This window comes from Ambystoma mexicanum, chromosome 8 (genome assembly GCF_040938575.1).
Source record: "Ambystoma mexicanum isolate Mex_15411 chromosome 8, UKY_AmexF1_1, whole genome shotgun sequence".
NCBI lineage: Eukaryota > Metazoa > Chordata > Amphibia > Caudata > Ambystomatidae > Ambystoma > Ambystoma mexicanum.
The window spans coordinates 1,240,314,825-1,240,330,221 of NC_090929.1; the positions used below are offsets into that span (position 1 = coordinate 1,240,314,825).

At 43.9% G+C, this 15,397-nt stretch overlaps 1 protein-coding gene across 2 annotated transcripts in view; it reads left to right on the top strand.

The window, feature by feature from the left end:
• The window catches only part of LOC138472928 (protein FRA10AC1 homolog), a 735,805-nt gene that overhangs the window by 329,855 nt on the left and 390,553 nt on the right, over positions 1-15,397 (top strand). For both annotated transcript variants that reach the window (XM_069611349.1, XM_069611350.1), the window contains exon 8: positions 12,486-12,531. In XM_069611349.1, the coding sequence (XP_069467450.1) occupies positions 12,486-12,531 (46 nt within the window). The remainder of the gene's footprint in view (positions 1-12,485; positions 12,532-15,397) is intronic.

Consider the following 15,397-nt stretch of genomic DNA (forward strand, 5'->3'; position numbering starts at 1 on the left):
TCCCTATCAAAGACTTTCGACTGTACAAGGGTTTTGCAAATACCTGCAGAACCACTTCGATTTATAGTTCACTACATCTCCCAGAATGGAATGGTTCCTTTTCGTCTTTCCTCTTTCAACTTACAATATCCACTTTTATCTCTGTCCTGCTTCAGCTCCTTACACGCCACTGGGTTTTTTTCTGTTAGGCTCACCTGGTCTCTGCAGAGGCGTTGGGGCACGGTTGCAGCCCTTCCTGAACTTGAATCACCCCCTTCAGGCCTCTCCCTCAGTAGAAAAGCTGTGAGTGGTGCTACATGGTGATACTGCTCCTTCGTGGAGATAAGAGTGTGTGAGTATGCCAATCTGTGATTGTTGTACCTCTCGAACCCTTCACCACAAAATATGGTTTCTGTGAACATACGCCGGCCCATAAAGCTCACCTGTGAATTATGGAAGATAAGCTTGCTGTCCTGCTACTTCTGGCAGGGGCGCGTCAAATGGGATCTAGTTCCTTCACTGATCCCTGATAAGGATTAGTCCAGTCCAGCTGCGACTATGCTTCCCCTTATGATCGGCAAGTCTTTATTGAGCTCTTGTGATGCTGTTCATTCTGTTTAATGTCTTTATATGTTGCTCCTATAATGTCTCTCTTCTGTTTTCTTCCCTTAGATGGAATTGCGGCCTCAATGCAGCTGTGAGACGCGAGACGCGGCCAGATGGAAGATGGATGCTACCGCAATGTTCGACAGCAAGTAAGTGATGGTTTAAGGAAAGCGCAAAGTATGGCAATGCGCAACCTTAAAATGACTCTTTTTTTCGATTTCTAACCTTGTCTTCTGTTTTTCCTTGCAGGCGCTATTGTCGACGATGGAGCGTGCCGTGCTGCGGTGCCAAGATGAACATTTCGGCGTTCCGGAAAGTGTAAAGATTAATTCTTGGTTCGCCAAAGAGATGTTCAGGTAAGAACAGCTTCCCCCAGTTGGTAAGCATGCTGGCAGGAAGCAGGATGTCCAGGAAGCAGGATCTTCAAAGGTAAGTCTGACCTCAGGCGATGGTGAGCGTTACGCTTCTTGCAAGTGCAGAATAACGCGAAGCGTCTGTCTTGAGGATCAGGGGAGCTTATATAGCTGAGATCGTGGACACGCCCATTAGCGCCGGCTTACCAGCCACATCCTGCCACTCGTAGAGAGTGAGCACGTGCGAAGGCAATCCATTAGCAGCCACACCCAAGAATACACTTGGGGCTGCTTAATGGATGGAATGTTCAAGGTTAATGCATCCTGCTTAATGGATGGAATTTTCAAGGTTAATGCATCTGAAGTGCTATGTCCATAATAAACGCTTTTTGGTGTTAAATGGATGTTCTTGTGTACTTTTGTTCATGAGCCTGGTGCCAAAGGCGCCAGGACAGTGTCCACCCAGGTCTCCTGTGCATGCAACCCCTGCATGCCTTCATGACCATGACTTTTTCCCTTTCACTAACCCAGGTGGCACAGCACTAGCAGGCAACTCCTCAGGATCTGTGGATTGAGGGCAGGGTCTCACCGCCTGCCCCTCTGACTCTCTGGAGACTGGTATCCGCCCCAGGGGAAGCAGCACCGGCCAGGACGTGGCCTGCTGGGAGCAGACCTCCTTGCTCTGGCTCCCTCACCACGCTACAAGTCTCCAGCCACACCAGGTCCGCGTTCCAGCGTCCTGCTCTGTTTTGGTCCAGGTTGCAAGTGGGGCTGGGATTGACAAGGGATCCCCTGCTGGACTCAGCCACGCAGCTTCTCTTAAGTTCTCCCTACTGCTGCTTCCTGTTCTGCCAGGAACTCCACCTTTTATACACCTGTGCTTTTTTAACAGGTTGCAGGTGTGAGTTCTGAGCTCTGCTGGCCTGACTTGCCTGACCCTTGTTAGTGGCACATTGTTTTTTCTTTCTAAAGTCAGTTTCCCTTACTTCTGTCAGGTTGTTCTTATTGGACATCATCATCCTTCTTAGTCGCCTCTTCCTCGTCCCAGTGTTAGATGGAAGTGGGGAGGGGGGAGTTGTGTCTTTGATAATAAGTAAGTTATGTTCTCACCTTAGGGGTACAGTTTTGTGTGCGATAGAAAAGGAGTGGTGTTCCTAACTTCCCCTGATGGGGAGTATCAGTGTAACGGAAATGAATGAGTAGTTGTTCCTGTCTTAGTAAATTATTTGGGAAAGGCAGTCGAGAAGGAAAGGAAAGGTTTGTTTTACCCTTAGCCGTATATTTCCTCATCTTCTTTTCTTTTGAGTGGAAGTCAAGGGGTAAGACGGGGTCTGGATGACAATACCCCAGAAAAGCCTTAGTGACTTCACCTTCCTCGCTTCTCAAGATGTGGGGATACCGCATATCGCCCAGGGTACCCTCCTTGATGCAACCCCAGATTCCCTAGCCAGGTGATCCTCCCGCACTGGTCCACCCCAAGGTCTGGATCCAAAGGCGATGGCCGTGCCCTGGCCACCGGAATAGAGGATTCTTGGGGTCCACATGGGAGAATACCCTTAGTTTTCTCACAGGTGGCAGCTCGTCTGTGCCAGCAGGTCGTTAACCTTTATCCTAAGAAGCTTAGATGACTTACCAGAGTGCCTTCTCCTGAACCCAGTGCATGCAGCTTTTACATCATCATTGGCATGTGTTTTGATATGGGGCTCTCAGGTAACCACGCAAAGGTAGTGCTAATGAATTAACAGAAATTGCAGTTATGAAGAGTTATACTGCAAAGATATCGATTTCCCTGTTTCTATAGAGAATTTTGGCATCTAGAGAGTTCACAATGCTTCAGGGAATACACTTTAGGCCCCATTTACAGTTTGGCTGTAACAGTAAAACAAGTGATATTTCCCAATTCTGCACATTTTACTGCTATGCCAAATTCAGAGTTTCAAAAATTGAAAGTTTCCTAAACTGCCTGTTTTCATGTGGAGAAAATTCCCTCCATACAAGACCATTTCTGAATGTGCTATGTAAAGTGTAGTAAATGTGTAGTAAAGTGTGCTGAAAGCTTCTCTGCAATGGCAATAAAGTATTGGCCACCAATGAAGCATCAGTGATAGGTTTTACATATGGAACCAGGTGAAATGCACTCTGTGCCATATTACGAAAGGGAGGTGAGGCTGTGGAAATAAACTCTGTCTTGTAGGTTCTTTCCTGCTAGAAACCTATTTTGCTGTGGTTAAGAGCCAAGGGTAGACCAGGTGATCAGACAGGTAGATGGCCAGTTCTAACAGATGGGCCCTTAAACCCCAGTTTGTAGAGATTCGAACAATAGTCTTACGGATGTGAACATATTCATAAGGAAAGAACCATAATGTTGGCATCAGCGGAGGTTTTTGTATAGACATTCACTGTTCAGCAGTTATTAACACCATTTGTCCAGGTAGTACCATTATTTGGTTTGGTATTCACATCATTTGACACACTGGTATAGATGTACCTGCTGTTGCCATGAAGAGTCCAGTTACTTACACCATTGCAGGTATTGCGTCAAAACATTCACTCCCTAGCAATCATGTGCCTGTCAGGGGGGTGTAAGGACCCCTCTCAAACTGGGGTGTGCAGCTTATCTGAGTACAGCTAATTCTGGTTCTACCCCAGGAAAAACTAGCTGCTTGAGCACAGGTCTGCATGCACAAGAATGGAGATTGAAAAGTCACTGCAGGGCTAACTCAGCTAGAGATTGGTCAAGGAGAACAGATGCCATTAATTATAATTATTTTTTAATAATGCGCTTAATACCGAAGTGGTTTCTAAGTGCAGACTTGGGATTCAAACCTATGTTGCCCTCTGTCCTCCTGCTTCCAAGACGAGTGCTTTTCCACTAACATATACACCCCGTACCTTAAGGGTCAGTGGGAGCCAAGGGAGACTCCACACCACGGGAGGCTGGGCTATAAAAAGCAGAAGTTGTAGAGGGTGAAAGGTGTTTGTTTCATGTCGGGAGCAGTGCAAAGAGGCCAGCGACAAGGGTGACCAGTTGAAGATGGAGGAGGAGGACACTGTTGGAGTCTAGCAAGAGAGTGATAGTAAGGTGAAGAGTCTGAGAGGGTTGCACAAGTTGAGTTGTTTCTTTGTGAATGAGTGAGAGATTGACTGGAGGAATGATGAAGAGAAAGGGGAGAGTTAACATTAGGTGTGAGTCACGCTGGGGGTAGAAGGCAGTCAGAGACAGGAGAGTGTAGGGAGGGAAATAGCAGGAAGCAGCGCATGAGAGGGGAGAAACCAGTTGGTGGGTGGTGCTAGGAGAAGAGGGAGAGAACAGGAAGATCTGTGAAAGGAATGTGTAGGGGGATTGAGAGAGACAGTGTGACAAGGAAGGGGGAAGGACTTGAGAAGAGTCAGGTGAGTGAGGAGAATCTGTGCAATCAACCATTGAAATTAAAGAAACAGATGAAGCAGGAAAACCGGTTGGGTCCCTTAGGAAGTCCCTGAATGAGAGAGTTAGATAAAGCCACAACCTTTAGCCCCTCCCCCTTTTAGGTTAAAGAATAGATCCAGACATTAGGAGGTCACCTAGCGATAGTCTACCAATTACCTTGAATCATTGTGGGAAATAGGACTGCCAGGGGAGGTGGGAGCCCACTTGGACATCCAGGTAAGCTGCAAGGACTACCCCAGATCTGGTAACCCCAATTGATTTGCAAATACCTGTCTCTTCTACTAAAAGGTTGAAAAGTATTCATTGTCGTGAGATTCTTTGAGCAAAGCCTGACAGTACACTCCTTTTGCAATTCACTACTTTGCATGCAGAACCGCATGCACTGCGTGGAATGTTTGGAATTGTGTATTCAATCCATTCGATCTCTTCAGTTTACTGCTATGTAAATGACAACAGCTGGCAATTGGCGAGTGTGCCACTAATCCGCCAAGCAAAATGGTGTGCTAGATGTAGAGAGTTCGAAAAGAAATTTGGCGCCCTGTTACTGAAGTTATCCGGTCAAGCATTGTATGCTTTCCCACCCCATGCTTTCCATACAAAGAGTTAGAAGAAGAAGCCTATAAAGATCTTCATCTCAGTGACACCCCTTTTGCGTATGTTGGTTCTGGCTAAAGCATTTGCCACCTGTTCGATATAGAGATACCCTTCTATCTCTGGAGAATAATTTCCCAACCCAGGCAGACAGTCATGCATTTAAATTGAAGAGCATGTTCTTTTTGTGTTTAATTTGTTTGTTTTATTCATATGTACAAAATCATAATTAAAAGAAAAATCTTTTGCAACCCTCAAAAATATTTTGGTTACAACCTCCTATCTATCTAGAATATTTTGCTGGTAAACTGATGATAGTCTAATTCATCTCACTTTTCATATTAGTTTTCCAACCAGTCCATTCCTTAGCAAAAATACTCCTCTCCATGGTTGTCAAATTGTTCAAATCAATCTACCATCCTCCTGAAGAGCACATCACTTGGGGAGATGAACGTTTACTACATCAGCAACTGGATCTTCGTCTAAATGTTGCTTGCAAAAGAACTACGATATGGAAAGCCACCCAGTAAAGGACGCATCATGCAAGGTTGCTCGTTTAATACCCCCTTTTCCTTGTCTATTTTCCTTGTCCATTTTCGGAGGTCCCCTTTACACTCCACTGTGGCCCGCAGTCCCATCCCCCTCTCCCCGGCACCACTCTCCTCCTGTATTGCACTTCTGCCCTCATTGCCTCACCGACCCTGTTAAGGATTCAAATCGGGCGTCACACACCAGACTGGACTCTTGCCACTAGTCTAGGATGCAGCACACAATTAAAAGACTTTTACTTAATTTCCTAGAATTCTGATTGAGCTGGCACCCAACTCATCTCACACCACCTTTTACAAATACCCCGGGTCACAATGGACCATGAACCAGGCCGGTGGGTGGTAATACAATATTTATTTTAAATTCAAAGGCAATCGCACAAATTTAATATTGGGCAGCAATCACCAATGGGGTGATAATTACAAGGTAAATTGATGAAATACACTTAGTTTGACCTTCTACTATAATATATCTAAAGCACAACTGAATGTGAGCAATTTTACTGTTCGGGTAGATAGCACCCAGTTAAGATTTCCTCTTGCATTACTCCCTCAAACACCCATTAACCGAATTATGAGTGGATAGAAAGGAGCAGCAAGGAGTCAAGTATACTAGGCAGCAAACAGAATTAAAATCCAACCTCCCTCCACGAAATGGGAGGTAAAATTGGATTTTAAAACCTTGGCAATTGCATAAAATAGCACTCGGAATTACTAAATATTTAATTTAAATGTGCAGTTAAATGAATGAGGTAAATATGAGTATTGCACTAGCACAGATGAAAGAACATTAGCAGAATAAAAGCAATGTCCTAACAACGGGCATACAATTCAGAAAATCAACTTGAAAGTGTAGAACACAGTGCAGCCAAATCTCACGCATAGAAATTGCATTTGCTAGTTTACACAGGTTTACATTTCAAATACGGTTTGAAAAGCGGATGAAATAGATGAAATCGGAATGCAGTTTTTGGTCTGGGTGACAGATGCACATCACAGGATAATAGGAAAGTGAAAAGAGAACTCTAGGTGAATGACTGGATGAGATTATTAACCAGAAAGGAAATTCGGTTTTAAAAATAAAAGCAGTTGACCGAGAAAATCGGTTAAAAAAGGAAAGGACAAGTCTTACAGAAACTATATTTTAGTGGCTAGAAAAGAGAGATGGCGCCCGTGACACAGGTTACTTTGCAAGTGTAACCCCTTTGCGCAGTGTGGCTCTTTATGTGGGAATTAATTAGTTTAATCAAAATGGTACTAAGGACTTACACAAGACAAAAATGAGTGGAAGAATGGCGCGAACACTTGGAGATCAAGGACGGGATGCACAGAGAACTCTTGACAGTTTTAAGGATTCCGGCTAAGGTAGTGATTTCTATGGGGTGGAACCTAATACAAGGTACGGAGCAACGGAAGCAGTCTGTGGTTGTTGGGTAAGGGATATACTCAGAACAAACACTTGAATACAGTATTTTGGACAGCGCACTGGGTTTCTGGACAGCAAGCAAATATCTGGTCACTGGTCACAGCAGCAATCTCTCCGAGAAGAAAACAACTGGGCAAAGGTCTGGTAACGGAACAGCTGCACCTCAGCTGGATAGACCGGATAGCAGGGCAAGCAAGCAGCACTGGATATCCCAATGAGGATTCAGCCACCTTTCCCCTTTCTCCCTGAGTTATTGGCATTTCTAGTGGGGTTTTTCTGGATCAATGGTCCTGCCTGGATAGGGTCAGCGATGCTCTGGCCTGGCTGCAAGATTCCAGATTCGACTGAGTGAAGATGGAATATCTGGATGCGCAGGAGCTGGAAAATTCAGAAGAGTGTCCTTTGTCTCTCTGAGTCTTCCCCTTTTATAAGGCGGGTGACATCACAGGATTTACCATGGGGGCAGGCCTTTGGCTTGACATACCTCTAACCACTGGATTGGTCAGGGTTTACTGTTACCGCCTTCCTGTTAACCGGTTGGGCTTCAAGAACATGACATCAGTTTTATGGGGTGAGCTTAAATTGCCAATGCCCTCCCACAGTCATTTTTGCCAAAAATCAGTTATGACATAAATTGTACATTTATACAGTTGTGGCATTTTTGAAAATCACATAGGCAAATGACACATTTCATACAGAGCATGGCATTCCGACTCCCAAGTCTGTACTTTGTCATTTCGCTCTCCTAATAATCTTTCACACTTTTCAGTGGGAAATATTTCACCTAACATTCTGCAATTTTATATATGTGTACCTGTTATCACAGAGCACGTTTGCAATAAATGTTAAAGTTGCACCAAGTACACTTTTACCACAATTTATATTTTTCTGCTGTTTGCGTCTCCTACATGCTAGGTTGCAGAAATAAAAGACTTAAAGTTTATTAATTCAGAACAGTCTTTTTCCCCAAATGGCCAGCATTGCCTTCCAAATAAGGGACTTTTTTGTCATGGATTTGTCTTTGAAGCTCCCCACTTTAAGTTGAGGGGAGGTGCTGCTTAAAAAGTCACACCTACGTGTCCCAGAAATCCATTGTACCCAGCTGGAGCACTGCCACAGAGTCTGATGAGGGCGTGAAAAGCTTCACCCCTGCCTATTCATTTTTTCTTTCCTGAACCTGAAAGCAAGACTGTTGGCATTACACATCCTATATATGTTTTAACACAAACCCCCATCACATTTCTATGCAAGGACAGGGCCTTCATTCAACATTTCACTTTTAAACAGATTTTTTCTTATTTGTAAAAAGCACCAATTTACACGTGGTTCATTTTTCCTTTGCTGTCACTTTCAAATGCGACTTTTCGTGGTATCTTTATTTTGAGCATTTCCATGGCCATAGCCAATTTCTACTACACAGGAATCTGTTCAAAGCAAGGGTCCAATGAAATTGACGTGAGCAAAGAGAGAGAAAGCTTCTTATGAAGGGTTCATCTGTGATATGTTGTTGCAAAGGTAAAGCGTTTTTGCGTATGGCTGAAGTGAAGTTCTGTTATTTCACAGATCTTGCCTGGCACAACCTGTCATTCAATGAGAAATGTCCCCTTTTTGCTGGAACACAACCTAAACATGGAGGGACCTAGCTGGATCTCACTGGATCAAAACTGTGTACTAATTACTGTACAGTGTGCAGATTAAAAAGAGCATCAGGGTGCAGTCATTTTCAATGCTAGCATATTTTCTTTCTCGGTGAAAAAGTTTTGACCTGGCAGCATAGCAGTGCTGTCTTTGAATTCTTTTCTTTGGTGCAATTGAAGAAAATTACTGGTAGCAATTTCCAAGGTGTTCGTTGTTTCATCTTGCTCTATATGTGTTTGGCAAAGACAGCACAGCCATCATTTTGGAGAATGCAAAGCACAGTTTTAATGCAAGGCGACAGTGCTCAACAGAACCAGTGCAGCCATTCTGCTGGTGACTGCTGAGATGTAGCTTGGTGAGGTTGGGGATTCTGCTGGGCTGGTAGATGTATCCCACAGCCCTCTACTCCTTTCTTGATTCTGGCCGCCAGTGTGCAGGCCTAAAACGCAATGTACTGTGCCTCGGCCCACATGTAACAGTCCTTTGTGTGTCAGTCTTTGCATCAGCCGTCTGGCAAGTGGTCTGGAGACCACCATTTTAGCAACTACATCTTTTTCACAGGCCCATGGCAACTGTTCTTTGGCATCTAGATTTCTTTCTAAAGATACTTTGCCATTTTAATATCAGTTGTTAGGCCGAATCCTGTGCAGTTCCCTTGGGGAACACTGCAAAAAGATTGACTACAGGAGTAAGCAGTAAACCCAATTGGTAGCAGTCTGCACCACCCAGATGTACGTGGTAGCTGTGGCTGAGCAGTCAGACTTCTCTCAAGAAGAGTAGGGCAGTATATAGAGTATCCACAATAGGGCTAAAAACGCAGTAGACCAAACAAACACTGACCAGAGCTTTGCATAAAAAGTATATAATTATTTATTTAAAACACACTTTAGGCAATATACTAGCACTCTAAATCAAAAGCAATTTAAAACACAGTCAGGTAAAGTATACACACCTCCCTTGATAACTATCAGACAAGTCAGAGTTAAAACACCACGATTTGTTAAACAGAGAGGAGCGCATAACCTGATGGCACTCCAATAGTTCAGTTAAAGGGAGAGAAAAAGGCAGAGCATAGAAATAAAACAAGTCCCAACGCTTTTAGGAGTTCTCAGCAAGGGAAAGAAGGCACTATACTCGGTAGAGCCACTTTAAATGGAACAAAGCAAAATGTGCCCAGGATCACACGGTTTGAAATGCACTAAAAGTCTTTGCAGAATGTTCAAAAGAGGTTGGGGCGATTCAAGAAGATAAAGTTAGAAGGTCTGGGGCCAACCCAGTTGCAAGGCCAAGGATTTAAGGGTCACCTTGGGCAAACCGAAGAAAGGAAGGCCAGGCAGGACACAGTACCTTAAAGAGAGAGGACGCTCCAGCGGTGGCAGTTGTTCCTGGCAGTGGTTGCAGTTTGTTGTTTCGACCAGGGGAAGAGAGGATCTCGTCGAGGAGTAAATGTGAAGTTGTTGCACTGCACAGGGATGAAACCAGCCGCGGAGTTCGTCGATAAAAGGTGCGTTCCTTTTATTTGCAGTCAAAGTGGTGAAGCTTGGCTATCTGGCCGCCAGGGTGCTTGGCACGGGCAATTCGACCAAGAGACGTCTTTGGAAGGCGAAAAGGGCGAACTGGTTAGTCCCACCAGCTCAAAGGAAGAAGACTCGTCCAGCAGAAGATCTTCTCTTGTCGTTGGGAAAGTGGTGAGTTTGTTGCAGCAGGGCTTCACCGGTGGTGTCGTCGTTGCAGATGGCTCAGCTTCTTCCCTCTTCGGATTCTTAGGTCCTGTGGCGACTTCTGAAGTTCCAGTCCCAAAGGCCCTGCTTTTATGCAGAAAACCCCCCATTCAACAGCCTAGCTGTCACTCAAACAAGCTAAGTGGTGAGCCGGGCGGCTCACCACTGGCCCAATCAGAACAGAGTGCAACTTGAGTTGCTAAGGCAATGCAGTCCAGGGTGCCAATTCCCTCCCCACCCATCCTGTGGAACCCAGACAGAGTGGCACCATTTGGAGGGGTTGTGTGGAGAAGTCCGCCAAAAAGTGGAACAAAGGGCTCGACATGGTCAGAGTTACAGAGATGGACACGAACGCCATTTTAGAAAAGAGTTTTGGCAAAAAGACCCAACCGTTGATTTAAAATTAAAATAAATAAACCGGCGGTATCTTTAACATTGCACCAAAAAGTGGTGCATTTAAAATCAATGGGAAAATCCCATAGAGAATATTCCGGTGGAATATTTCGCGTGGTAACCACTGCCACCAGCCAGAAACTCGACAAGGGGGGGACTGGACAGTGCCCCCTTGAAAACAGACCCAGGGGCAATATAATTAACCCCTTTCAGTGCTTCCACACTATGATGGTTTGTACTGGTTCTGTTCACAATTTAAGACTAGCAAAGTCAATGGTGACTTTACATGCCCTGGGAGACAGTAGTCAGTCCCAGGGTATGGAGTCTATGTTTGGGGGTCACTATGACACCCCTGTGTTACTGCACTGAGGGTGCTGTGTAACACATACATAAAAAAACAGATTATGCCCTATGGAGTAAAAGACCCCATAGCCCAAAATCACACAAATAGTCAGAGACATACCTCAAATCATGCCTAAGAGTGGGAGTAAAAGAGTCTCACTCTTAGCAGGAGAAAAAAACAAACCCCAGAAATCCAGCAAAGCTGCTGGGGGACTCACTAGGTTTGGGAAATTAGCCTTATAAGAGAATTCTCCCTAACATCAGTCAAGAGATTGTGGCTTTGATATTCTTTCTTTTGTAGACTGTGTTCATGGGCTGTTCAAGGATCCATCCAGAAACTGGATCTGATGAGGGCTCTTACTCTACAGGTTGTAGATCGCCAGGCCTTGATGGCTGGATACCTGACAGGTTTTCAGAATATTCCTCATTAATATTCATGAGAATAAAATGACACACATTTAGACTTGTATGTAAATTTATCTCATGAATATTAATAAGGGGTATGCTGAAAATCCAGCATGGGAGGCCTGGAGTTGGAGAATTCTGCCCAGCCTCACAGGGATTATACATTCTGGTGATCTGTTAGTGACTTTAACCTGATCCTCACCATGTGAAAGTAACCCTTAACATTTACTGCCTGTCTTTCATTTCTTGCAGCTCTAATACCACTCTGCTTTTACAGTTGGGTGATATCAAAGCAAATACCGAGTTAGTGACTTTTCGAGGATATTGGTGCTGTAAAATCTTGCAGAACTCTTGGGAACATGTGAGCTATTCCCCACATTTTGTGCAAGAATTTCTTTGTCAATTGCAGCACAATTCATAGCTGCGTCTCATATTGCCCAGCCTGTTCCTTGTGGCCGATTCAACTTAATTCTGGGACCATGCTACTCGACTTCCCCTCCCAATTGTTTTTCATCCTCATAGACGGTGTTCCCCTAGCATAGTCCCTCCTTTTCATCCATGGAGACCTCCACATCTCCAAATTGTAGTAGAACAAATATGTAACATATGTGGGCATAGACCATGGTGTTTGGGAGGGCAGTACGTCTACACATCTGCTTGATGTTGCTTAGTTAATGTCATTCAACATTGAGATGAGTATCTGAATTACAATGGAGACTACCTTGCCCATTTTGACAATTCAAAACCTGAAATAGTTTCATCTATGGGAATTCTAATGTAGTATTGAAAGGAATGGAGCGAGATGTTTGACTTTAGCCTGCAAACTCATTTACTCCTAGTTTCTGATTCAGAATTGTTGATTTAAATGTCATTTATTTCTGATCCTCAGTTTTCACGCTATCATGTTGTTCATTTAAATGTAAAATATAGTTTCTTGTGTATATATATTTTTTTAAACCTCTGGAATATTTTGATGTTTCAAACAACATATCGAGATGTGGTGTGTCAATGTTTTAATAAATCTTGTGCACATTTTGATTTTTCTTCTAACAGTTTGGATTCAGATGGCGAGTGGAGAAGGAAGTAATTTCAGGAAAAGGTACGCTTGATCACAAAAGACAGTTGCTATTCTGAATGTTGGCCACAATATTATGTGCTTTCTCAATATTACACCAGGGTGGATGGAGAATGCATATTATTTAGCACTCTATTTACTAAGTATAGCCTGAACACACACTGTTGCTGTCATAATGTACGTGTGTTTGTGTGTGTGTGTGTCCATGCATACACACACACATATATATATGAAAGTGGAGCACATATACGCACTCAGAGACCATGTCAATCTACTACCTTTTCTCCAACACCTCATATTTCAGGCTCCTATCGATCCATATTGGTGCATCACCCAAAGAGAGACAGACGCCTCATTGGCTGCATGTCTGTTAGTTGCAAAATATTAATAATTCACATTCACACACTGAATCAAATTCACAACCATGTACATAAGACAGGATCATATGAAAACATATAATAAGATACATTCCATTAAGAATGTGAAGAGACTATGTAGCCTTGTTCTTTCCCCTCCAATTCACAGCTAATGACACTATGACCACTTTCGCAACAAAAATATAATTGATAACATTACTATATCACAAATTACATCAACCTTGAGATGATTTATGATGTACCATACACAGACATTCACAAAGCAAAAAACGTATTGCTTTCAAAAGTGCACATATCTGGCAGCCTTATATTTTGTCTGTCTCATCACTGATAATCTCACACACAAAGAATTATTATCAAAAGTCACCACCCAGAATGAATTTGTTCTTTGCATATATTTTTGATTTCTATGTGTCTACCATATTCACTCTTCACAGTAATGTGCCGAACACCCATACTAGCAATACCCCTTAAAAACTGATACTATTTGTACATTTTAGCAGTCTGCAGGCATTGAAAGAGCATTTTGTTTTGGGTAACATAAATGGACAGAACCTCACAAAGCACTGCAAATGAAAGGAGTGCAGAGATTGTGCTAGTTTAATTAGTTCTGCAATTAGATATTCTCAGGTCACCTTATTCTCAAAGGTGACCGGAGCATTTCAGGAGGGGCTACACCATTGCGCTCTCCAGCCCTCTTGCTTAGGTTCCCGGCACTAAGGCACGTTAGGATCCAAATAACCACTTGGTTGCTGTGAGCCCATTTCACTGAGACGGGCCTTAAAGGTTCTGACTTCATGAAGTGACCAGGAGAAAAAGGATTTCCACCCCCGTTTTGAGGATAGAAATCCAAGTGTGACAGCTGCTGTTTAGACCACGGCTGTCGGACTTAAAAAGAAGATCCTGACAGGGTCAGAAATCACCTGTCATGATTCGCCCTTTCCCCTGCACCTGTTTCAAAAGGCGCAGGGGGCTGACCCTCATTTCAGAGCATATAAAAGCGCATCCTGTTTATGAATTTGGATACACTCTTAAATTAAATGCCCTGGAATGCCCCCTTATTTGCACAAACGTGCAGATGCAGGATAAAGGCAATCTAAATGAGTGCATATTAGTTGTGCCCGGTCAGTTGCCCTTTGTGAATTGGGCTGTTTGATTTTTTTTTGGCGTGAGGTGATTTTCTCTTCTCACTTGGGCCAACAATTGTTTGGAGAATGTGGCTCATAGTGTTCATATACTGTTGTAAGACTATTACACCCATGCTACTTTTTCATGACTTATTTACTGATCACAAACACAGTACAAATTCCTATGTTCTGTAGGTATGATAATTCAACTTTTCTCCTTTTAGCGTGGCTCGCTAACATAACATCAAATACAGGGCTGGATAAAAAAAAAAATGTTTGGGTAACTTTGATCAGAATGGCGGGTTCTGTGCACAGTTCACACCTCTTGCCAATGTGATGTGCAATTCTGCTTTTCGGACCCCATCACCCTCTCAAATTGAGCAGGATACGGTGCAATATGTACATATCCGGTGCAGTTTGTACAAATAGATTCCTCCAGATCAGCAACTCTATCCATCACCCATAGGGTTGCACATGGATCGATCCTCTCCTGTGATCTTCAATCTTTACGCAAAACTGCTTGGAACCCTCCTCACTCCAAACAACATCCACCAATGCGCAGGTGAGTTACAGCTCTAGCTCAAGATAGCCTCCATCAAAGACGTCGACAGGCGTAAAGCCTGCATCACACTGATCCAGTCATGGATGACCAGTGCTTATCTGAAACTCAACCCCTCCAAGACTGAATTTCTACTGCTGACCAACAACACTGATGACCCTGACATTTAGATCTGGTTCTTTGCTATGAACCTCTTGGGCTTCACACCCCAGCTGGCCACCTGAGCCAAGTCTCCTGGGTTCAACATTGACAGCCACCGCTCCTTCAAACAGCACATAGCAAGGAACACACAAACTGCTTGGTACCAACTTTCTCTCCTGTGGCTAGTCAAGCCCTTCATCCCAGAAAACAATTTTAGATCTGCTTTCCAAACCTTGGTCCTCTCCCACCTGGATGGTTTCAATGCCCTTTTGGAAGGCCTTCCAGCGATTACCCTGGCACCCCTAAAATATGTCCCGCATGCTGCAGCAAGACTCGTCAAAGGACTCCGCAAATTCAACCACATCATCCCAGCCCTCATCAAACTGCACTGGCTCCCGATGCAAGCATGTATCATCTTCAAATCCTGCTGAACCATTTACAAGACTGTCACCCTGAAGTTCCAAAGCTATCTCATTGAGAAACACAGCATTTCTGGACGCCTATGAGCCACCACATGTAAGAACATGTGCAGATTTGAACTCTGCTGGTGCAGGAAGGAAAGAACTAGAAGGCAGGTTTTCTCTGGCTATACCCCAAGAGTCTGGAACTGCCCCCCTGTCAATATCGGACTCTCCTCCTCGCTTCTACTCTTCAGGAAGGAGTTAAATATCCTCTTCTTAGGAATG